Source organism: Phascolarctos cinereus, unplaced genomic scaffold, assembly GCF_003287225.1.
Source record: "Phascolarctos cinereus isolate Bilbo 61053 unplaced genomic scaffold, phaCin_HiC Scaffold_726;HRSCAF=1367, whole genome shotgun sequence".
Classification (NCBI taxonomy): domain Eukaryota; kingdom Metazoa; phylum Chordata; class Mammalia; order Diprotodontia; family Phascolarctidae; genus Phascolarctos; species Phascolarctos cinereus.
Genome location: NW_027556098.1, coordinates 364065871 through 364091175, shown reverse-complemented (window position 1 = coordinate 364091175; position 25305 = coordinate 364065871). Strand labels below are relative to the sequence as shown.

At 43.4% G+C, this 25305-nt stretch overlaps 2 protein-coding genes and 1 long non-coding RNA gene across 7 annotated transcripts in view; 1 reads left to right on the top strand and 2 right to left on the bottom strand.

The window, feature by feature from the left end:
- The first annotated feature begins 1545 nt into the window (after positions 1 to 1545).
- On the top strand, positions 1546 to 23332 carry SYNC (syncoilin, intermediate filament protein). 3 transcript variants are annotated; one of them, XM_020983490.2, is made up of 5 exons: positions 1546 to 1658; positions 9966 to 11145; positions 20335 to 20459; positions 20628 to 20704; positions 22370 to 23332. In XM_020983490.2, the coding sequence occupies exons 1-5, from the start codon at positions 1615 to 1617 to the stop codon at positions 22378 to 22380; spliced, it is 1437 nt and encodes a 478-aa protein (XP_020839149.1). In that variant the 5' UTR covers positions 1546 to 1614; the 3' UTR covers positions 22381 to 23332. The 3 variants fall into 3 exon arrangements, with proteins under 3 accessions (XP_020839149.1, XP_020839146.1, XP_020839148.1); XM_020983487.2 differs by lacking the exon at positions 1546 to 1658 and adding an exon at positions 6102 to 6267; XM_020983489.2 differs by lacking the exons at positions 1546 to 1658; positions 20628 to 20704 and adding an exon at positions 6104 to 6267.
- LOC144454181 (uncharacterized) lies at positions 4875 to 5742 on the bottom strand. Its single transcript, XR_013482483.1, has 2 exons — positions 5653 to 5742; positions 4875 to 5184 (listed from the first exon to the last, which is right to left on the bottom strand). It is a non-coding gene; the product is annotated as an uncharacterized LOC144454181 (long non-coding RNA).
- A 169-nt stretch (positions 23333 to 23501) lies between the features above and the next one.
- The window catches only part of RBBP4 (RB binding protein 4, chromatin remodeling factor), a 30474-nt gene continuing 28670 nt past the window's right edge, over positions 23502 to 25305 (bottom strand). For all 3 annotated transcript variants that reach the window (XM_020983491.2, XM_020983492.2, XM_020983493.2), the window contains exon 12: positions 23502 to 24619. In XM_020983491.2, coding sequence (XP_020839150.1) covers positions 24554 to 24619 — 66 coding nt within the window. In that variant the 3' untranslated portion in view covers positions 23502 to 24553. The remainder of the gene's footprint in view (positions 24620 to 25305) is intronic.

The following is a 25305-nucleotide window of genomic DNA, read 5'->3' as shown; positions in this document are numbered from 1 at the left end:
TGGTATTGTTAGGAGGCAGCTAGGAGGCACAGTGGATAGAACACTGAGCCTGGAGTTAGGACCTGTGTTCAAATCCTTCCTCAGACCCTTAATAGTTGTGTGACCCTGAATAAGTCACTTCACCTCTGTCTGCCTTAGTTTCCTCAAATGGAAAATGGAAATAATAACAGCACCTACCTCCCAGGGTTGTTGTGTGGATCAAATGAGATAATATTTGTAAAATGTTTAACATAATACCTGACACATAATAGATACTTAATAAATCCTCCCTCCCTCTCCTCCTTCCTTCCTTCCTTCTTTCTTTCCTTCCTTGGAGGGGAGGGATTTGAGAAAGGATAGATCTGGAGAATGGGTGTCAGGTATGAAAGAGACAGAAGATGACTGAGGTTATGAGCCTGAGTGACATGAACAATGGGGCCCTCAAGAGAAATAGAAAAATTAGGGAGAAGACTAGGTTTTGGGGAGATGGATCCTATTTTGGACAGCTTGAGTTCACGGTGCTGGTGGGACTCCACACGGTTTTTGTAAGGGTCAAATGACATATCCGTGTGAAGCAGTTTGTAAATTTCAAAGGGCTCCATGAATGCCAGTTATCAGCATCATCAGACAGGCACAGATGTTCAGGAGGTAGTGGGAAATTTAGGACCAGAACTCAGGGGAGAGGGTTGGAATGCAGATATAGATCTGGAAGTCACTGGAGCTTTAGGAGTAGTTCAGATCACCAAGGGAGAGAGTAGAGAGAAGAGAAAAGGTCTGAGAATAGAACCTTGGAGAACACCCACATTTAAGGAGGAGAGAGATAGAGAGGCCCTGCCAGGTAGATGGAAGAACCACAGGAATGCCAAGTCATGGAAACCAAGGGAGAAAGAGGAGAGGGACGAGAAAGTTAAAAAAGAGGAGGGGGAGGTCAAGAGTGCTTTTTGTAGACATGGGGAACCACGGTTGTGGAATACCACATATAATTTAAGGTTTTTTGGATGTTGGCTAATTTTACTGAACTCCCTGTTCTTTTTTTTTTTTATTCTTCATTAAAATGGCTCTGTGAGAGGGGAACACAACCAACAAAGGGACCCTGCCTGTGAGTCACCTATAATCACCCACCTCTCTATTGATACATTAGGAAATTGTAGGTGATACAAAAACCAAACATAGAAAGAAACTTTTTTTTTGAAAGAAGGAGGCCATGTTAAATGATTCAGAGAGTTCGGGGAAGATAAGACAGGGCCAGGTTTGATGGGCAGGGACCCCATTCGATTTACTACCAAGGAAGCCATTAATTACCTTGAACAGCTAACTTTCTTCCATCAGTAAAGATGGAAGCTGCACAACAAGGTATTGAGGAGGGAGGGAGCATGGGAGCAGGAAACCAACTAGGCTACAGCTTCTGGGAATGTGGCAGTGAAGGGAAGGAGGGATATAAAAAAGGAGGCCTGAGGAAGTGGTAGGCTCAAGGGTAAGGTTCAGCAATTGGAGATTTGTGTTTGCTTGTGTGTTTATGTGTTTTTGTTTTGTATTTGATTTTAGAATAAGGAAGATCTGAGAATGCTTATAGACTGAGGGGAAGGAGCCAGAGCGAAAGATACTGAAGCAAGAGAAAAAGAGAAAGGATGATTGATGGAGCACAGACCTGGAACAGACAGGAGAAAATGGAATCCAAGGTATGGGGGAAGGGATTTAGCTTTTTCTATTTTTTTATTTTCTTTCTTTCAAGAAAGAAAGCCACCTTATCCTCTGAGATGAGGAAAACAAAAGAGGATGGGTGAGGGCATTGAGAGATTCGGAGGAGGGAAAGATGGGAATTGAGGGAGTCCATGTAGGATGGTCTCAATTTTCTCATTAAAGTGGCTAACAAAGGCACTGCTTAGAGTGAGGAGAAGGGAGTAAAACTGGCATCTGAGATGAGAAGTTTGGAATCGCTGCTGTGGAGAATATGACGGGGATTTTATAAACGATGAATAAAAGGATTGCCATGCAGGGGTGAGGGCCTAACTGAGAGAAGAGACTCAAATTCCTAATGGCTCTGTCAGCATGATTTAGTGACTTCCTCCAGCAATACTTAGCTGGAGCCATGTGGGACTGAAGGTTAGCAGTATATAGAAATTGCAGAATAGGAAGGAGACAAATTACTCAAGGAAAGGGGGCAGGAGAATTATTGAAGTGGCTGTCCTTAGTGTCAAGGCTGGGGGGCGGGGGGGGGGGTGCTGAAGCCAGAACAGTATCAATGGCAAGAACAGAGAGGAACAGGGGGATTATGAGAGTGAAGAATATGTATGGGAGAAGTAAAGGCTAGAGGGAGAGGGGAAGGACAAAAAAGAACGGTCAATGAGAGAACTTCAGAGTTCAGCATCCCTTCAATGACAAGGGGAACAAGAAGGAAAGGGTGGCTGGTTCAATACAAGCCACTCACCAGTCTTGGTGGGACAACTCAACCTGCAGGTCCATGTGGACAGTTCATCCCCTTAGAGGGGAAATAAGGCTCTGTGCTTTGTTGGGATCATGTCCCTCTTTTCCTACTAAGAATCCATTAGTGGGGCAGCTAGGTGGTGCAGTGGATACAGCACTGGTCCTGGAGTCAGGAGGACTTGAGTTCAAATGCGGCCTGAGACACGTAACACTCACTAGCTGTGTGACCCCAGTCAAGTCACTTAACCCTGACTTCCTCACCAAAACAAAACAAGAATCCATTAGACTTCATTCACAAAGACAGTGAACTGAATATAAACTTGGGTAAACTAAATCCCATCTTCCCCTCACCAAAATGGCAAGAGAATTTTATCATAAGAAGGAGACTCAGAGGGAATATACTCTAACCTGTTCCAAAGCACAAATTCCCCTCTACATTAGCCCGATGAATGGTCATCCAGTATCTACTTGAACACCTCCACTAATGGGAACCTCACTCATTACTTAGTTTTCCTCTTCTTAAATTTGTAGCTTAGATGGTGCAGTGGATAAAGCTCCTGCCTTAGAGTCAGGAGGACCTGAGTTCAAATTTTGCCTCAGACAATTAACATTTACTAGGTGCATGACCTTGGGCAAGTCACTTAACCCCGATTGCCTCAACAAAAAAAAGAGACTGAATATGTGCTTATCTTGGAACCAGATAGTCCTCTACTCCTGAAGACTTAGCAAAATGCAACCTATGGCTCAGAGCTCCCCAAAGCCCTGTGAGGACTCACAGGATCCAAGAATGATCTGGAGGGCTTACTCCACCTAGAGTTTACTCTGGGAAACCTCCAAATATAGCTTAGGTATAGCTTGTGTCTAGTTTCCCCAAACGTGGCTGAGAGTGCCCAAGGATGTGCATCCATACCAGGTAGGAAAACCTTTATTTCACTCCACCAAAAAACCAACCAGCCAAAGGACTCACAGGAACCTATGGACAGACCCACAAAACCCTCATAGCAGAGTACCCTTATTGATAGTAGGGTACCCTTATTGATCGATATTGATTGTATCTTTTCTTTCAAATAACTTTTATTTATGCCTCTAAAAACACCAGGCTTGATCTCCTCTATTTATTCTTGGTTCAATCTGGCTGCTTTCCCCATCTTTGCTCTCTTTAGTGCCACTTCTATGTCTTCCACTCAGGGCCTGCGATGTTAGGACTCAAGAACGTGGTTCCACTAAACTCAATGGAGGAAACAGTTTATTGACATGATTTTTAGCAAATTGTTTTCGTTTTTCCTCTGTTTGTAGTCCTCTTTCTATTCTCAAATGTCCTTGGAATGACTTTGCTTAGTTGGATATCTTGCCAAAATTTCTTTAAACTGGATTTACCCTCCAGCACTTTGGGTGGACCTCCTGGGGCTAACTTTTGAGACAAAGCTGAACAAAAGTGGCATAGGATGGGTAGGCATGAGTGGGTTGCAACTGGCATCGATAGAGGGGACTCCTGAACTGAGATCACAGATACATTTGAGTATTCAAACATTTGCCAATGTGTCACTCTTTCCCTCCCCTAATAATAAAGTCAAATATGACCAAAACCCAACCAACAAAGGACTACAGAGTGAAAGAATGGATGCTTCCTTCTCTTCTATGAGACTGAGATTGATTTCAGTTTCTCTGAGTTTTTGGTCCCATTTTAGTTATTTTTATTGATGTCAAGGTGGCCAGTGTGTATCTTTTCTAGTTCTACTCTGTTTGCTTAGCATCAGTTCATGTGAGTCCATACTCAAACACTTGAATGGACTTGTGATCTCATTGGCCTGGGTAGTCGCACAATGCAGATCACTAATTACCTATGGCTGCCTATGCCCTTGACTTCTGTCTAGACCCTCCCAAAAGTTCACCAATGGGGCTGTCCACTGTGCTAGAAGTCTTCCTGGCTTTCTCCTGACACTGTGAGAATACCAGTGGAAGACTGGTGCCATTCACTTTCATCCCTCAGCCTAACCACATACATTCCCCTGATAATATCCTTCACCCCTATTTTCTTTGAAGTTCTTTGTTATAGATTTAAGCCTGCTCACACCCATTATGTACCTCTCCATTGTCCTCTTCAAGATATTAATTTTCAGGCGTGTGTGTGTGTGTGTGTGTGTGTGTGTGTGTGTGTGTGTGTGACACTCTGATATTCCCTGATGAAGGAAGCTGAGAATTGTGGATTGTTCGAGCTTGGGAGTTTTGAGCTGCAGCAGCATGAAGGCCAATTGGATGTCCACATGAAATCTGGCACCAATATAGAGTGAGCACCCAGGAGAAAGTGGCCACTAGGCTGGTAAGCTGCCAATCTGCCTAAGGAGGGGCGAACCAGAAATAGTGTGAGTGAAAGCTTCCCTGCCCATCAGAAGTGGGACTGGGCCTGTGAGGGACAGCTGCACTTTCAGTCTGGGTGAGACAGGGAGACGGTATCAAAACAAACAAACTCATTTTCAATTATAAGGAGACAGTTTTTTTATGTCTCACAGTTATATAATCATCACACATGTAATCAAAACCAGGACCACTGACTCCAAGTCCTGTGTTCTTTCCATGAAACCATGCTCTATTTTAGTGTGGCCCTGGGCAAGTCATTTAACATCAGTAGGCCTCAGCCTCCTCTGTAGAATTAGGGTGTTGTACAAGATGATGCCCGAGGTGCATTTTGGGTGTAGATCCTATGAACTCTGCCCAGCTTTTGAACCAGAAGGTTGGGAAGATCCATTCTCCTTAGCCATCTCGGATTCACCACAACTGAAGCTGTGAAAGAAATTTATTGGAATAATGAATTCCATGTATGTCCTACCTACTGTGTAAAGAAATCCACAGAATGGTGGCTGGAAAGGATCTCAGAGGGCACCTCCATTCTGCACCTAAACAACAATGCTCTCCACAGCAAGGCCTCTGAGAGGGTCACTCAAGTTCAGGGCGTGGTGCCAAGGTGTCTTGGCTCCATCCATGTCATCAGCATTTGCCATTTCAGCCATATCTGGCTGGTCAGGCAGAGAGAGCTCTTAATTGGTCGTGGGGTTGGGGGTGGGGTGGGAGAGGAAGGTGGTACCCCCTCCTCCCCTTCAGGGATCATCAGATAGGGAAGTGTTGAGCCCATGGGTGGCGCCTGTGCTGGGAGGGGTGGGATGTGGAGAGGCGTGTGTGAAGGAGTGGGAATGGGGCGAGGATCCGGAGCAGCCCTTCATTTTCTCCTGCACCCCAGTCCAGTCTCCTTACCTGACGTTTCCCATCCAACCAAGGTAGTGATGAGAAGGCATCGGTGTAGAGGAAAGAATATTGAAATAAGAGACAGGGAGCCTGTTTCTAATTCTGACTCTCCACTAACTTGCCGAGTGACCTTGGGCAAGTGTTTCCCAGGTCTATGCCACGGGTTTTTTTTGTTTTTTTTTTTTAACTCAAAAGGACTCCGTAGAGATGATCTCTTAGGTACCTTTCGGCTCTATGAGTCTATGAATCAGTGTGGACCCAACCTCCCTGCGGAGGCGCCCCTAACCCAGAGTCCCTTCCTCCACATTCCCCACCCACCCGGGGCACGCAGCCCCGGGGTAGGGCTGGCTGACCAGTCTAGGACCGCTTTTCTCCGCCCCCTGGGCCTGAGGCCAAAGCTGAGAGCCAAGTGGGCGCGCCGCCGGGGGAGGGGAGCACCGGAGGGATCCGGTGTCTTGGGCTGCAAGCTGGTATAGCAGCTGGCGGTGAGGCGAGGCACTGACCGGGATATTAATAACCCGGGGTTGCAGCTCTCCATGAGACCCTTCCAGCTATGGCCAGCGCGGAGGAGCCCCGGGAGGGCGGCCCCTGCGGGGAAGGAGCCGGAGCCGCTGGGTTGGAGAGGTAGGACTGGCCCGTGGAGGGGTCTGCCGCGCCCGCCCAGCCCCTCCCGGCTTTGGGGAGAGGTCGGCGGGATTGAGCCTGAGGCTAGGGAAGGGACTTTCCGCAACCTGCTAGCTTCTCCCGAACTTCTTCCCGTTCCTTCTCCCTTTGTCCACATGCCCCCCGCCCCACGCCACCCCAAGATCCTCACCCGATCTGTTAAGTGTCAGGCCCCGCCCAGAACGTGGGGACGGGCAGAGCTGGACTGCATGGCTCCCCAGCGCTTTGCTTCGGGGTGGGGACCGAGAAATCCAGAAAACTCAAGTGAGGGCAGGGGCGCCCAGCCCAACCTAGCCCGGACATCTCTGTGTGAGTGTGTGTATTTGGGAAATTTATTTCTCTTGTGCTATTTTGGGGGGACCTTTCCCCAAAAAGGGAGTCAATCCTTTCTAATAGGTATGAATCATCAAATACAGTGAATGCAGGAATGCCAAATACTCGGTCTCATATTGTCTTCAAAGGTCTTCCCCATTCTCCCCACCCCCTACTCTTCTAACAAAAAGAGTAGTGACCCCAGAGCCCTGAGTTATTGAATTCCGCTATTCTCCTGCACCTAGCCTCTTGGTCCTTGGCCAATGTCAAAAGAGTGGGTGTGGGGGAATCACACAGATTGTTTATTCTTCACACAGCTTGTTGCTTTTGGGGGCCCAAGGATCTTTGCCTTTGGGGTGGGAAAGCGTGGGGGAGAGAGCCTGGTCCCTACCTGTGGAAAGGGAGCTTCAGAGAGTCGGTTTTAACTGCTCACTTCCCCTCACTCTTGTCGGCCAGCCAAAGCCCCAGGAGGGAATGGCCCTGAGAGGTGAGGATTGAGTGGATTGGGTGGCCTGACTTTCCCATGGACTGAAAGATGAAGTTGCCAACCCAGAGACACACATACATACCTGCATACAACCTCCCCACATGCCCTTCACCGACACACACACACACACACACACACACACACACACACAACACAGAGAGTCATAGACTGAAGGTAGAAAATCCCCTAAGGACTAGGCAGGGAAGAGGGAGGCTCCCTGAGGCCCAAATGAATCCTGTGGTCATAGCCCTTAGAGTTCCAGCTAAGCTCTTCTCTTGTCCCAGAAGCCTCCCATAATCCTGCCCCTCCTCCGATGTTGGACCTGCTTCTTTAGGGAGAGGAGCAGCTGTGTAAAAAGCTTTTCTGGATCCTCATTTGTACAAGAAGCCAAGTCCTTAAAGGATTCATCCATCCTTCAGACACCCCTGCCAAGTGACAGGAGATTGAATTGAAGAGTTGGAAGCTAATAGAGTCACCTCTCAATCATCTACACCAATGACAAGGGCACATGTAAATTCTAAACAGCAGATAATCCACCAGACTTTCATGAGGTAGATGGAATGAATCAGTAAGTTTTAGTAGATAGCTAGCTTATAAGCCAGGAAACCCAGCTCTCACACATTTTGGCTGTGTGACCCTGGGTAAGTCCCTTAACCTCTCAGTGCTCTAGCCTAGACAACTATCTAAGATTAAAACGTAGTGAAGATGCTGTTCCTTCTTTCTGCCAACGACATTAGAGGGCCTCTCTTTACCTTTCCAATTTCTTGTTGAGTCATTTCAGTTGTGTCTGACTCTTCATGACCCTATTTGGTGTTTTCTTAGCAAAGATATTGGAGTGGTTTCCCATTTCCTTCTCTGGCTCATTTTACAGATGAGGAAACTGAGGCAAACAGGGTTGAGTGACTTTCCCAGGGTCACACAGCTAATAAGTGTCTAAGGCTAGATTTGAACTCAGGAAAATGAGTCTTCCTGACTCCAGCTCCAGCGCTCTGTCCACTGTGCCACCAATTTCCCCCTCAATCCTGCATTTATCAAGTGCCCACTCTGTATAGTACAGTGTCTTGAGGTGGGAAATGAAACATTAAAATCAGTTTTAACGATCTTACAGCAGAGCAGGAAAGTTGGGGGAGAGGGGAAATGAGTGAGTAGAGCCAGCTTGACATAAAGATGCAGCTCAGTCAGCCCACAATATGGATCATTGAGATTCATGTTAGAAGGCACAAATGTTTAAAAGAAGGTTTGTTTACTTCTAAGTCCTGCTCCTTCCTAAACTGCTTTAAGAGTAAACAAAGCAATTCCAAAATGTGTCCAGACAACTTTTTCTAAAGTTGAAGTGACCAGTTAGGTATACTGGAACAGGGACAGGAGGGAACCAGCCGATGCATGACCAATCAAATCCTTTCTCTTTCCTTGGTGTCTTCACCTGTAAAATGAAGGGGTTGGTCCCTTCCAGTTCTAAGGTGCAGGGAAGCTGCAGGGCTCTCCTGCACAGATCTATCTGAAAAACCTGTTGGGGTCTCACTTTGAGGCTGCCTCAGGGCAAGGGGTGCATGGTAGTGCCACAATGGTAAGAAACAAGCAGGGCCTTTACGGGGAATTTGGATGGTAGATGGTGAGCACTCACATCCTAGGCACACATCTTAAGCTTGAATTCATCTTTCCAAGACAGAGCTGTGTTATGGCATAGTGGAAAGGGCAGTGACTTTGGATTTAGAAGATTTGAACCTAAATCTCAGTTATTCCACTTACTGTGTGACCTCAAGCAAATCATTCCCTTCCCTAAGCTCCCTCCCTAATCTAGAAAATTAGGGCATTGGTAAGTTCCAATGGGCTCATAACATTCTATGAAATGCTCTGTTGGGGAAGCAGTTCATTTAGATCTTATAGAATTGCAGAGGTTCCAAAGTGGGCAATACTGCCTCCTGAAGTGCTGGAATGATCCAGGGGAAGCAGCAGTAGCCTCGGGTACAATTTGAGGGGCACTGAATAAAAATAAGTGGGCAGTGGAAACAAGGAAAGAAGAGAAGAAAATTTTGAAAAACCATTTGTACACGTTTCATCTGTTGTATAACAGAGTTAAAGTCATAGTGATTACATCATTTTCCAAATAAACACAAAAAGTGCAAGGTGTAACTAACTGATCAGTGGTCAAATCCACTGACAGACTTAACAAACAAGTGTTGGCAGGTGAGCGTGTCACATTGTTGGGAAGTCCAGCATGCATCGGGTAGGAATACGAGCACGTAATGACTTGCTTACAATACTATAAGGTTCTATGATGCAATATTGTGTCATCAAAATTTGAGTGCAGGAAAAAACCCACAAATTAAAAAAAAATTATTAAATTTAAGATGTATCACTAAAAAAATTTATATTCTTTTGAAATGATGTAAATTTAAAAAAAAATTAAAGGTTAAGAAAGTAGATTTTCGAGGGGGGGGAACTGAGTAATTTTTTTTTTTAAGGAGGTGGTAGGTCAAATAAGTTTGGGTACCTCTGTTATAGAGTCTTTAGAGGTGACTCTTGTCACCTCTCTCTGGTCAGTGTACCCGGACTACACTGGGTATCACAGTTTCCCTGGTGCTTGTTGTACTTTCAGGAAATCACTTTAGGAAGTGAGAGGGGAGGGGGGAAGAGAGGGAGCGAGAGAGAGAGAGAGAGAGAGAGAGAGAGAGAGAGAGAGAGAGAGAGAGAGAGAGTGTGTGTGTGTGTGTGTGTGTGTGTGTGTGTGTGTGTGGTGTGTAAAAGCCACTAGAGGACCAGGGCTGAGTGACATGACCAAAGTCTCAGAAATCACTCTCGTACACAAAGTCCCATCCTCACTATGGCTTTCCACAGACCTCAGAATTTTCTTTTGCAGGGATTTAGGGGCAGAGGACAATGCTTCACTCCAAGAGAAGAAATCTGAATTCTTGCAAGGGGAAGAGGCCCGGAACCCAGAGATGACTCTGTCCCTTCAGGGGGATATCGACCTAGAGGACATTCTCTACCTTGGAGGCACAGATGACGCTGATGATGTACTCTATGTAGAAGAGACACTGAACTCGGACAAGGAAGCTGACCCAGAGGAGCCGCTATATGTAAGAGAGACGGTCACCCCAGAGGAGACACTGCCTGTGAAGGAGATATTCAACCCAGAGACGCTGAACCAAGAGAAGACAATTACTCCAGAGGAGACACTGCATGTGACAGAGAGAGCTGACCTAGAGGAGATACCAAATCCAGAGGAGACAAATGCACAGGGGGAGAAAGGCAGCTCTGAGGAGAACCCTGCCTCCACGGAGAGTCTCAGGGTCGAGGACAGCCTGAGTCCAGAGGAGCTGGAGCTGCTGGAATGCCGTTTCCAGCAATGCATTGAAGCGGTAGCACAGCTGGAGGAGGAGCGGGACCGCCTCATCCACGAACTAGTGCTGCTACGAGAGCCAGTTCTGCAGGAGGTACAGAAGGTCCACCAGGACATCCTGGTTGCCTACAAGCTACATGCCCAGGGGGAGCTGGAGTGTGATGGCCTAAGGGAGGAGATCCGGGTGGTGAAGCAAAAGCTGTTCAAAGTGACAAAAGAATGTGTAGCCTACCAGTACCAGCTGGAGTGCCGGCAGCAGGAAGTTGCCCAGTTTGCTGCCTGCCAGGAAGAGCTCACCACTCGTGTTGCCCGACTATCTGAGGAGCTGGCCCAACTCAAAGACACATGTGAGAAACAGAAAGGGCATTTTCAGCAGCAGCTAGAAGCCCCTCGGGGTCAGGGGGATAGCCATTTTCTACAGGAGAGCCGGAGGCTCTCTGCTGAGTTTGAGAGCTTCATGGCAGAAAGCCGCCAGGGCCTAGAAGAAGAGTATGAACCCCAACTGATGAGACTCCTCGAGAGGAAGGATGCTGGGACAAAGGCATTACAGAAAACACAGGCAGAAATTCAAGCGATGAAGGAGGCCTTGAGACCGCTACAAGCAGAGGCCAGACAACTCAGTTTGCAAAACAGGAACCTGGAAGACCAGATCTTGCTTCTGAGACAGAAACGGGATGAGGAGGTGAAACAGTACAGGGTAGGCCCACCAAGAATGAAGGAAACAAGGGTTAACTTGGAGAATGTAAATCTGAAGGGGATTCATGTACTTTTAAGATCATGGAGGAGGAACCATCTATTTTCCACATATGTGGAAAACAGCTAGGGTTATTAAAACAGCAGGAGGGAGTGAGGTTAGATATCAGGGGGGAAAATATATATATATATATATATATATATATATATATATATATATATAAATATCCCTGTTGGGATTGTTAAATACTATATTGAATCACTGGCAGAAGTTTTGGAATTTCCTGACCTGGAGATCCTGATGTGATTAGAAAACTAACAAAAATGGTGCAGATGAAATTGGGTCTTGAGGCAGCAGGAAATGTGGAATCCAAGTAGCAGGGTTAGATAACATCTGGAGGTCCCTTCTAGTCTTGTGTCTGTAAAGCACCTTCTGCCATGTTGTGCTAATTTAGTCAATCAACAAGCATTTATTAAGTGCTTATTACATGCAAGGAACCATGCTAAGTCTTGGAGATATTAAAAAAAAAACCAACCAGTTCCTGCCCTCAAGAAGCTTACATCCCCCCCCCCTTTTTTTGGCAATTGGGGTTAAGTGACTTGCCCAGGGTCACACAGCTAGTGTCAAGTATTTGGTCTGAGGCCGGATTTGAACTCGGGTCCTCCTGACTTCAAGGCTGGTGCTGTATCCACTACGCCACCTAGCTGCCCCAAGAAGCTTACCTTTTAATGGGGGGAAACAACACGCATAAAAGTTGGTACATACAAGACACATGCACAATAGATAGAAGGTAAAGGAGAAGCTTCACTGGTGGACCAAGAAAGGCCTTCTGCAGAAGGTGGCAATTGAGTTGAGTCTAGAAGGAAGCCTAGAATTCTAAGGAGAGGAGGGAGAGCATTACAAGGATGGAAAATAGCCAGTGAAAAGGCATGGCAATAGGAAATAAAGTAAGTACTTTTTGCAAAGATCAGCAAGTGGGCCAGTATGGCTGAATGATAGAATGCCTGGAGAGAAGTAAAGGATAAGAAGACTGGAAAGCTAAGAAGGGGCCAAGTTGTGAAGAGCTTTAAATGCCAAACAAAGGTCATTATATTTGATCCTGGAAGTTTAACAAGGAACCACCAGAGTATATAGAGTTGAGGTGGGATGGGAGTAGTACAGATATGATGTGGTCAGAGTCCCGGACTGACTAAATGTCAGACCCACACTTTAGGAAAATCATTTTGGCAGCTGAATGGAAGACAGATCAGAGTGTAGGTTATTGTAATAGTCCAAGGGAGAGATAATGAAGGCCTGAACTAGGGTGGTGACTGTGTGAATGACGTGAAAGGAATGTACAAGAAATGCTGTAAAGGTAGAAACCATATGATTTTTTTTTTTAGGCAATTGGGGTTAAGTGACTTTACTGGGGTCACACAGCTAGTAAGTGTCAAGTGTTTGGTGTGAGACTGGATTTGAACTCAAGTCCTCCTGACTTCAGGGCAGGTGCTCTATCCACTGCACCACCTAGCTGCCCCTTGAAACCATAGGATTTTGTCATTGATTAGATATGTGGCATGAAAGTGAGGAGTTGAGGATGATACCAAGGTTGTGAATCTAGATGACTAGAAAAATGGTGGTGCCCTCATCAGTAATAGGGAAGTTCAGAAAAGGGATGGGGTTTTTTTTGTTTGTTTTTAGGGGGGTGTGTGTGTGTGTATGTGTGTTTTTGGGGGAGGATAATAAGTTCTGCTATAAACATATTTAGTTTGAGGTACTGATGGGATATCCAGGTCAAAATGCCCAATAAGCAGCTGGTGATATGGGACTGAAACTCAAGATGCGAGACTGGGGTTGGATATATAGATACAGGAATCATTAGCCCTGAGATGATAACTGAACACATGGGAGCTGATGAGATCACCAAGTGAGATAGTATAGAGCAGTCATTCTTATCATTTTTGGTGCCATGGACTCTTCTGGTAGTCTTGTGAGGCCTATGGTCCTTGTCTCAGAGTGTCTTTAAATAACTGAGAGATAGATTCCATTTCAGTTAGAGGTTAGTGAAAATAAGGATGTAATTTTTTCCCATCCAAGTTCACATACCCTCTGAAATCTATCCAAGAACATCTTGAGGGTTTGTGGACTCCAGATTAAGAACCCCTGCTATAGAGAAAAAAGGCAGAGCTTTGGGGAATACCCATAGTTAGTGGGCATGACATGGATGAAAGTCCATTGAAGGAGACTGAGGAAAAAATGGTCAGACAGGTAGAAGGAGAAATAAGACACAGTGGTATCAGGAAAAACCCAGAACAGAGTACCCAGGAGGAGAAAATGATCAACAGTAGAAAGATCAAGAATGCTGACTACAAAAAGTCCATTAGATTTGGCAATTAAGAGATCATTGGCTATGAAGAAGCACTTTCAGTTGAATGAGATCATTCAGGTGGCAGAGTATTTAAAAAACAGTGCAATGAGAGGAAGTAGAAGCACAGAGTGTAGACAGCATTTTTAAGGCATTTAGCTGAGAAAGGAAGGTGGGATAAAGGAAGGTAGCTAGCAGGGATAGTGGCATCAAGTGAATTGTTTTTTTTTAAGAAGCGGGGAGACATGGGTGTGTTTGTGGGCAATAGGGAAGGAATCAGATATGAGAGTGACAATTAGAGACAGTGGGGATAATAGTGAGAGAATGGAACAAGAATGCATGTAGAAAGTCTGTCTTGGAAGGGGAAGGGCCACCTCAACATCAGACACTGGAATTAAAGAGGAGATGATGGGCAATGATATCAGAAAGAATGTGAAATGAGAAAAAGAGAACTTGGCAAATGGCTTTCATTTTTTTTCAGTGAAGTATGAGGCAAGATTCTTGTATGAGGAGTTGGGGAGATAGGAGGCCACGGGAGGATTAAGAAGTGAAGAGATTTGGAGCAGTCACTATAGTGAGTGGGACAGAGAATCAATTAGGGAGAAATGGAAGGATTGCCTTGTTGCAATGGACCCAGCTGATGTTAGATAACATAAATTTATAATGGTCTTTTTCTCCTGAATACCAGCAATATATGATTAAAAGAGGCAGAGGGTGGGAGTAATCCAGGTTTGGCAAGGCACGATCAGTAACAGGATAAAGGGGCTAGAAATTTGAGAGTAGCAGAAAATAAACAGTATTTCATAATGCTTTAAGGTTTGCAAAGCACTTTACAATATTTTCATTTTATCCTCGCAACCCTGGAAGGTTGGTGCTGTTATTATTCCCATTTTACAGATGAGAAAATTGAGGCAGAGAGAAGTGAAGTGATTTTCCCAGGGTCACATAGCTAGTTAATGTCTGAGGCTGAATCTGAACGGAGATCTAGACCCCAGGTCCAGCACTTTATCCATTACTGCTAATACTAGCTGCCTCTAGGAAGGTGGAGAGTTGAATTGGTTCACCGACTGGTTCAGACTGGCAAAGGAGGAAAGTGTAGCCAGGCTAGAGGTGATAGCCTGGGAAAGTATTAAGGGGTAGGAGGTTTGGAGGTCACAATGAAGACCAAAAACAGGGGTAGGGATCACATTGCAGAGGGAAGCTGGAATGGTAAAATGTTAAAATTTCATGACAAAAGTTCATAAACTTGAAAGTGAATATTAGTGAGCGATAGCAGGTTCAAGGGTATGACCATCCACATGTGTAGCTGAAAGTGGAGTGGAAGAACAGGCCATAGAAACTGAGTAGAATGAGGACCTGGGAAGTTAGGGTATTTAAGTAAACATCAGTGTATATATAAGGAAGTCCCCTGGACTTCCATATATATATAAGGAGCTGGGCTAGAGGGCAAGTCTAAGAGAGACACTAAACTCAGTGAGGAAGGAGGGACTGTGGCCTGGGATTTGGTAACTGCCAGTGGGCTCTGGATTGGCTGATATATTTGGATAGTGTGAACCTCAAAAGAGGAGAAATGATTAGTGAAGATGGTAGGTAGAGAGTCTGAAAGTGGTATTGGGGAACCAAGAGTATTCCAGTTCTCTTACCATGAGCAGTGAGTTGTGGAGTATTAAAAACGTAGCCAGTGACTGGAAAGGGTGGCCAGGTCTTAATGAATGCCAGAAGATGGAAAGAGGGAGGGAAAAGTTTCAAATGGAAACTAAGTTTTATTATGAAGCAGGTGTTCCATAGTGGAAGGGGCAAGCAGATCTGGATTGGGATACTGAGGTGGACAGGACCAAGGAAGCAGCTAGCTGGAGTTGGGAGTCTATTTTTCGACAGCTATGAGTTCAGAATCATCACAGAATGGGAAGAATATAAGGGGGCAGGAATATGTTAACCAATGAAGAATTACACCAGGCATTGTATTAGTGGGAGAGGATCGTTAGGGTAATTAATTCTAAGATTGAGAACTTCTAGCCAAGCGATCTCAGGTCTCATTTCCAGTTCCTGGAAGGCTATTCAGAGCCAGCACCTTTTCCTGCCCCTGCTGGAGGGAGAGCTGCATTACAGGAAATGCTAAAAAAGTGATATAGGTGTTTGATACCCCTTGTCCGGCACAAGGCTGACAACCTTGCAGAGAACTGTAGTGCTGACAAAACTTCCTAGGTGATTTCTGCTAAATCTCTCTTCCTGGCATCTGATATTTCAAGGCTGCTCCTCCTCCCCATTGTAAACTCCATCTGCCTCTCCTACCAGCTCCCCTATTTTATATAGAAGCTATCACCATCTTCCCAGTCGTGAAACCTTTGTCATCCTAGATTCCTCCTTCTCTTTTACCATTCCTCCCTTTTCCAGTCAGTTGCCAACCCTTTTGGTTTCTACCTCCTCATTTTCTTCTCTCTCTCCCATCCTCTCCACTCCCACAGCCACCTTTATTACTTAAAACAAAATGTGGCTTTTTTTTCAATTCTGAATTCTCCTCCTCCCCCGTCCCTCTCCCACTCATTGAGAGGGTAAGAAATATTATACTCATTATACATATAAAGTCATGCAAAGCATATTCCTACATTAGCCATGTTGCAAAAGGAGGAAAAAAGGCAAGAAAAATAAAGTGAAAGAAAAACGTGCTTCAATTTGCACTCAGAGTTCATCAGTTCTCTCTCTGGAGGTGGATAGCAGTTTTCATCATGAGTCCTTAGGAACTGTTGTGGATTGATCAGAGTAGCTACATCATTCACAGCCAATTTTTGTTACAATACTGAGTTACTGTGTAGACTGTTCTTCTGGTGCTGCTCACTTCACTTTGCATCAGGTCATTTCTTATCCCATTGCAATCATATACCACAACTTGTTCAGCCATCTGCCAACTGATGGGCATCCTCTCAGGTTCTAACTCTCCTTATTACCTTGCTTGTTGTATTGCAGTAGCCTCCAGATTGGTTTGGGCTCTAATCGTGACAGCATCTGTAACATAGCTGCCAAAGTAATCTTCCTACAAGTATGATTATAGCATCACCTTGTTCAAAAAACCTTCTGACTCCCAGTTATTAATTACAGGATAAAATTTAAACACCACATGCTTACATTCAAGGTCCTCCACCACTTGGTCCCAGTCTTATCTCACTACCGTTTATGCACTCTATGCTCGTGGCAAAGTGTGCTACTTGGCTGGTCCCGTCTCATCTTGCCCTTTCCTACCTCTGCCCATTCATATATGATTTCTATACTGTGGCGTCTCCTCCCCGCCCCAATCCCCAAGCCTGAGATGGTTTCCTCAGTCCCAACCTATCAAAACTCTTCAAGGTCCAGCTTATGTGTGCCTTGACTCACTCTTCATCAATAAGCTTTTACTGAATAGTCTCATCTATGTTTGGTGCCCTAATGTCTATATTAGACTTTGGGGATTACAAAGAAGGTGTGCCACCTCTTCCATGCCCCCTTCCTCAGTCTTCCCAGTTAAAAGTGATCCTTCTCTCCATGAATCACTGGCCACTGTTTGGCTTTCCTATGTATTTAATTATGTCTTAATTTGTACAATATTGTTATTTGTGTACGTCTTCAAATCCTTCCTGGTAAAGTCTTTGAAGGTTGTACTTTATCATTATCTCCCAGGTGTTGCACAGAGTAGGCACTTAGTACTTGTTGATTTGAATCATTCCATCAATAAGCATTTACTAATTAGTCTAGTCTATGTTTATGGCCCAGTGCTAGACCCTGAGGACAGAAAGAAGTGTAAAAACAGCCTCTAAAGGGCTTGAGTTTGGTGAGACAGAATACCTCCAAGGTGCCAAGTGAGTGGTTCATAAAAAGGGTTTCAGAGACTGAAATAACATGGCAGGCCTAGGCAGTTGCTTTAACTAGTCATTGCAGGACATGAATCAGACAAGGTTTGTGGGGGTAGTAAATATAAGCAACAGGATGAATACGCATGGCACATTCCAGAACAATGAATCAGTCTGGTTGGCTCAGAATAATTTGTGTAAAGACGCACTGGAAAATAAAAGTCAGAGAGACAGGTAGGGGCTCAAACAGTGGAGAACCTTCAATGGCAGACTAGTTTGGACTTTATGTTTTGGGCGATGGTAAGCCACAGAAGGCTTTTAAAAGAGGCAATGCTTTAATATGATAAATCTGGCATCAGTGTGCAGGATAAATAGGAAGTGGCCTTCATACTACTGGCTCAACTCTTCCTCACAATAAAAACTCTCTGTACTCCGAGGGCTCAGCCCTTTTGTCAATGATACAAGTTTCCTTCATCTGCACAATTGCTTTTGAAAGATATTCAAGTAGGTACACTAAGGCCTAGGAAGAATCAGTAGTCCATAGACTATTTAGACTAAATGCTCCCTGATACGTTAGGTCATTGTGCATGGATAATGTCAAGAGTAACCAGATATTGAATTACAGCTTCTGGGATCCAGGCAAAATTCTTCTTCCACTCAAATACATTTTTTTTAAAAAATAGCCTACTGTATGTCCTCTGCTGGCAAAGACAGAAAAATGAGACTTGGTTACTGTCCTTAAAGGGCTTATGTAGTAATGAGATTTTGCTCTTCATCTATATGGTAGGTACTTAATAAAATAGGTAGATTAATAATACAAATATTAATGAAATATGACATGTAGTAAGTACATAAGCGGGGTGTGAAGTGTTGACATCAGAAGCTATATCTTCCAGCTGGTGAGAACAGAGAATGTTTCTTGGAGAGGGGAAGGAACATTTTTGCTAGGCAAGACATCAATAGGCAGAGAGGCAGGTATTTCAGGTGTAGGACACAGCATGAGCAAATGCTCAGACGTGGGAAAGTATGGGGTGAAGAGAGAAGAAAAATGCTTTACTGCTATGGACTCATTGCTGTATCACAGGTGCAACATCAAGGATGACTCAGACAGTAAGTATTTTTGGCCCTTCTAAGAGTGAGATGTACCAAAGCTAGATACCTGTTCCATTAGTCAGAGTATGTAAGAACAGGAAAAAGCCCAAGATAAATCTAGTCCAACCCCTTCACTTTTCAGAGGAAACTAAAGCCCAGAAAATGGAAGCAACTAGGCTTCAGAGTCTGAGGAATGTGAAGTCACTGCCCTTTCAAAATACACCTTCTAATCCCGACTCTCTAGCCTGTGTCTGTGATCTGGACCGACAGCTAGACTGGCGAATGGCTGACAAACACCTTAATCACTTGGCAATGTATCCAGACTAAACTGACTTACTCAGTTGCCACAGAGATCTGGCCAAGGTCTTAGTGTTATTTTAGAGTCCCTCTTATTACCATCAACTTACTTAATTCTTGGACAAATTCCCCTATATCTCTGGCTCAGTAGAATATGGATACTTGCAGATGAGATTCAGTTTCAGATACTTGTAATCATCATCACTACCATAACCAAGTATTTGTTAAGCACCTGATGGTTGATAATCCTATAGTGGATAGTAGACAAGAGACTTTATCTCTGTCCTTTGTGGGCCTGAATTTTAAGACAGAGGTGAAGCCAACCCATAAGACCACCCAGATATCAGAATGTACAAAAATCACAGAATCTTAGAATTGGTAAAGATCAATAGGGTCATCCAGTTCACTATCATACCCATATGGCTTACCACCAAGCAACAAAAACTCTCTTGCTGACTAGCCTTTAACCAGCTGCCACGTGAGACTTGGGCACTAGCTTTGACTTTGTCACTAGCTAGCCATGTAACTCAGGCAGGTGCCTGCCCCGTTCTGGGCCTGCTTCTTCATCTACAAAATGAGGGAGTTGGAATAGGTAAGTTCTTAAGAATCCCTCTGTCCCTAACATTTTGTGTAGGAAAACTCGAACCAAAAGAAATATACTAGAGAAAAAGTAAAACACAGCGTGCTTTGGACTGCATCCAGACGCCGTCAGTCCTTCCTCTGTAGGTAGGCAGCACTTTTCATGAGGAGTCCTTTGGGGTTGTCTTGGATCGCTGCATTGCTGGGTCACTGGTGATCACGGTACAATATTGCTGTTACTGTGTATAATGATCTGAGTTTTCTCACTTCACTCTGCATCAGTTCATGTAAATCTTTCCAGGATTTTCTGAGATCATCCTGCTTGTCTTTTCTCTCTTTTTGGTGAGGCAATCGGGGTTAAGTGACTTGCCCAAGGTCGCACAGCCAGTGAGTGTCATGTGTCTGAGGCCGGATTTGAACTCAGGGCCTCTTGACTCCAGGGCTGGTGCTGTATCCACTGCGCCACCTAACTGCCCTAGCTTGTCATTTCTTATAGCACAATAGTATTCCATTACAATCATACCACAATTTGTTTAGCCATTCTCCAACTGATGAGCATCCCCTCAATTTCCAATTCTTTGCCATCACAGAAAGAGCTGTTAAAAATATTTTTGTACAAAACCTTTTCCTTTTTTAAAAATCTGGGAATACAGACCTATTAGTGGTATTGCTGGATCAAAGGCCTATGTCTCTAAGATTTCGAATCCCTACCCTCTTCCCAATTCAACAGAATCCTAACTGTACAATTAAAGATCATATTAGATCTAATGATCCTATTATCCCTGCTTTGGAATTAAAAAAAAAACAGCTTCCAAAGATCTGGTCTATTAAGTCTCTCCGCACTAATTGTTTGAAGAGTTTATCACAGACCCTCTAAAACTTAGTTACTACCTCCCTTGCAGATGGAGGTCTGTGGAACACACAGAGAAGCCAAGGGAAGACTGAAATTCATCCCTAGTCATACTCCATAAGGAGTCTAGGAAATTGTGAAAAGCCCTCTCAAACTCTCTGCTACCCTCTCCCAGGTTCATTAGAAATTCTCTTGGCTCTTTCCTACAGGAACAGATGGAAGAAATGGAAGACAGACAGAGGCAACTGAAAAGCCGAGTACAACTGCAGCAGCAGAAGAACAAAGAGATGGAGGAGCTAAGGATCAGCCTCACTGAAGAGCTCTCTATTTATAAGTCAGTTTTTACTGCTACCCAAAATTTGTCTATACACGAAGGCTGAGGAGGTAGAAGAGGGAGGTAGTTCAAGGGGAGGTGTGTGAAGGATTGCTTTTTTTTAGGGGAATGATTTTTAAAATTCCTGTCATCTGCCCTCAGATGAAAAATGGCTTTGTGTTTTTAAAGGGCTATGCTACCCAAGAAGGCAGAGCAGCTCGAGGCCCCCACTTCTCCGGGAAGTGGAATGGAGACAAAGTCTCAAGGTGATCTCTGGTGGGAGAGCAGTGCTTGCATCCTCTGAGTGCTAAACCACTTAACCCTACTAGTCAGCATTGGTTTGCCTCTAGAAGCCTGTGTACTGATAAAAGATGTTTTTCAGATCTTTGCCTCCAAGACACAGGCCTTCTAGACACACAGCTCAAGCCACTCACAACTGTGAGAAATGAGGTCATAGTCCAAGATGCCCCTCTTTCTAACATAACTCATGTTATTTCTCTTTGGTACAAGACCTCTCACAATCGATTTCTTTAGCTCGACAATGAAAGGCTTAAGAAGGAAAAAGTATCCAGGTTTTGTCACTCTAAATAGTTTTCATCAGGCATACTGCTCCAGGGTAAAACAGCATTAATAAACTAATTTTTTTTTCCACATTCACTAATTATAAAACTCACAATGGCAGTGAGACAGAAGTTTTACCATCTAAGATGGCCAAGGAAAGAGTCACATGAATTAGTGACTGTGACAGCCATAAAAATATCACACAAGTTCAATATCATTCACAGGGCAAAGAACATAATATTTAATATCTGAGCCAATCAAGGCAGTCTGACATCAAGCTAAGATTTCCTTTCCCAGTTGGTGGCAACATTCAAAAGACTGAGTTATATACGAGGATTCCGGATTTTGGTTAAAAGTGGGAAAACTGCTCATGCTTTTCATCACAGCTTAGGACTCAGTAAACGAGATACCCTGGTAAGAGGTGTTCTGTAGCTGCCAGAACTGGAGTACCTTGCCAATCAAGCCACACAGAACCACTGCTCAATGTTCCACTTTGCTATATAATAGCTCCAAAGTCCATGATTAGTCATTTTATAGTGACCTAAACATAATTTTAAAATCTGGCTAAGAAATCAGTCATCACTTGCTTTTTAAAAGAAGAAAAAATCTTATCTGGGACTAAAGTTATTTCATTATTTCAATCATTATTCTTGACAATTGTTCAGAGAGGTGGGTCGGTGACAGATTTCATTTCAGACGGAGAAACTGAGACACCGAAATCGCCTAATCAGTTCTGTGACTGGAACAAGTGTCAATACCATCCAATCACTTTCTTGTTAAACTGACATAAAATTTCAAAACTTAACTTTTCTATGCTTTTCCTGACCCAAACTTGTATACAGGTATATATGTTTGTTTTTGGAACAAACCACTTGTGCAGTTCCCATCACTAAAGAAGGTGAACTAGTGAACTAATTTGAACTAGACATTTTATTATATTACACAACTCTATGTGCATTTCAAGAACACAAATAAGAAACTAAGTTAATCCTAAAGGAATTAATTCCTGATGGTAGAACTTCAGATATTCTGGCAGCTGGATAGGGGAGATTAATTTTGTTCAAAGTCTTTTGCTGGACACCAGAGGCCAATTTACAAGTAACAAAGGATGGCTTTTCATGGAAACCTAACACAGCACCTCCTAACTTAAACACACAGAGCACTAACATCTTCACAGATTCTGGGGTAGGTGGGTAGGACAGGTTCAGGCCAATTTCATCAGTGTAGGAACTCTAAGGGTGGAAACCCCTTCTACTAATGTAGGCTGGCAACTTCAGTCTTAAAAAGAATTGCTTCAGCAGTATTTCACTACATTATATTTCAGTTTGTACAGAATATAATCTAAACCTGCTTTTCTTTCAACTTTACAGGAGCTGTTTAGAAATCTATGGCCGACTCTGTAACCCAGAAACAAAAGACAAAAGCTCTTAGTGAAGGGGCACTAAAACCTCATTGGACATTTTTTCTTTGCAACATAAAAGGGAATATGAGGGACCTGGTAAAATGCTCCATCCTGTGAAAGGCGTAAGCACCCTCCCTGCCAGAAGCAGAATACCAGACAACCCTCAGCTTGTAGGGCATAGAGCTTATTGCACTGAAGAATGGAGGCACCGGGAGCCCCCTAGCAGACTCATGTGCACGCTATGAAAAGGACACACCAACAGTGACCAATGTATGCCTTGCAGTGTTCTGAAGCAGAAATTGTTGCCTTACTTTGATTCAAAGCTCGAAGCCTTTGTAAGGCAGAGCAAATGTCAACAAGGCAGCCCATTTTAATTAAGTGGAATTTTAAAGTTTGATTTACCTGTGCCACAAGTGTCTGACTTTAAATAGAAGTTTTTCTTAAAGCTAAGCATTTATAAGGGTGCTGTGGGCTCTAGTAGCTTTGTTTCCTTATTCATATCAATAGTTTCCACTACACAGCACACACGTGTCATCCTGAAAACGAGGGACCAATCGAAGTTTTCAAACCAAAATGTTTAAAGCCATTTGGACTTTCACTGAGTTTTAGCCTCCTGAAGACTATTGTGGTATAAGGCGATATACTTGGCTACTAAAAGAGGTGGCCAAGTACCTGGAATACTATCTGGTATTATTAGGTCTTGAAGAGTAAAACTTTCACAGGCCATTATTACTAACCTGTAAGTATAAGTCCCACTGGGGGAAAAAAAACCCCAACAAGACATTATAGGAAGGGCTAACTTCTCCTTTTCCAAACTTAAAATTTTCTCATGGAATTCTCTCTACAACAGTCTCTAATATTCTTGAAGACCCATGTATTTATTTAGAGAAGGATGAGCAATAAACTTCAAAACAACAAGATGGCAACATTCTATGAGAATAATGCAGGCCCCGCTGATACTTTGTCTGATGTCTCTTCATTTACATCTAGGAAAAACTAAGTGTTTTTCTGACAAACTGAATACTAGCTTTACTGTTGTTCATATCTGTCAGGCTCTAGTACTTGATGAATTCTGGGTATAAAATAAGAATCCACAGCAATTTTTATGTAGAAAAACAATTTATTCCATCATAAGCACTTACAGTTAGTCATGGACAGTAACAGGCTGCTGGTTGGACAAGTTACCCCAAAGGACATCGTATAAAACGAGTGGTCAAGGACTAATTCAGTTGGTGTGGGGTTTGTTGGGGAAAAAACATTTTTTTTAAAGAGAGGAAAAAGGAAGAAAAGATATCCAGAATTTTAAAGCACATGTCAGCTACCAAATTGTTCTGTTTTCAGATTACTGGGTAGTCTACCAATAGTATATCTGTCAGGTAAAAACACACCTTCTTTATAACCTGGTGGTCCCAAGTTAAAAAAAATTCACAGAAAGTAAAGAAATAATACGAAAACATAGCTCAAGAAATATACTAGAGAGCAAAACTATATGAGGTGAACAAAGATATTTTGCAGGTATAGCTACAACATTTCACATGGCTGTTTGTCCCCCACCAGATGAGAAGTGGAAGGAGGGAGTAAACAGTCACTAGGGAAGAAAAAAAATCAACCAAACCATTAAATAAAACAAAAAAAATTTCAATAAGAAATTTTGACTGGTTACAGAGGAAACCTGCAGGGGTAGGCCAGTCTACAACAGGGATGATCTGTACCCTAGAAGGTTAGCCATGCCAATTTTAGTCTTCGAATCTCTATAAACAAAGGAAACAGTTCAGACATCTTACAATGCTAACACCTCAGCGGCTCAGACTCCTCACTTGGATATAAATCCTACCCCATTCTAATTTTACTTAAATTAGCCTGAAAAACTTGCAGTTATAGCATAGGAAGAAAAATAAAACACTCATGGTCCATTTCTTGTGGCTAAATCAGATTTTAGAGCTGGATTTGCTCACAAAAAGTTCTTGGAAAAAAAATTAAATATGGGTCTGTGGCTCTGCTGAGTCAAGCCCCCTCATAGTTAATAGTCAGAAATCATTCACTCTCTGGGTTAACAGGTACCTACACATGAATGTCTGTCTCAAAACCAGTGTTATCAATCTCGATTTGGGAAGAAAGGGGAGTCTAAAAATCAGCACCAGTGCAGACATGTCTAGGACCCCTGTCCCTCTGGATCCACGCTTCCTTCAGGGTCTTCATCATTGTATATGTTCTCAGCCTGCCCCAAACAACAACAAAAGTTAGAGCACTGAAGGAATACAGGATTTTCTCTAAGACAAGCTTCCCACTGAAATGTATCAGGTTATTTTTATAAATATGAGCTTCACCAATTTCTTCCAAATAACCAATACCTTCAAAACCTATTTATTTTTACAGGTAGTATTCTAAATCTCAATTTGTAAACCAGGTAAATCAGGAAGTGCTCATCTGTATCCCAGAAGGACATACTCTGAAAGCCCCCCCTATTTCATGTTATAATCAAACTGAATTAACCTTCAACTTTTAAGGGACACATTGACTAGATAAAGCAAGACACAATTCTTTAATAACCAACCACTTAAAACTAGGGCTATAATCTAGACAATGAAAAGTACTAAAGCTACTCAGGAGTTTTATTTTACTATTAAATGGTATTTCAGTACATTCAATAGGACACTGCAACTTAGTGTGCTTATTATAACAATGTTTTCCAAGGCTCTTCGGCAATACTTTCATTAGTTTTCTCAGAAGCAGAATTATCTGGATTGAGACATTAAAAGTTCTGGCCAAGACTACAAAGTTTGTCAGTGGAAAAGCCTGGAGAATAAACCCCAATCTTCCAGCTTTCTGTCTCTAGCTACCAGACAGATGATGGACAGAAGGTTTTGTGAAAACAAATGTGTACTTCAGGTCACTGACCGTGCC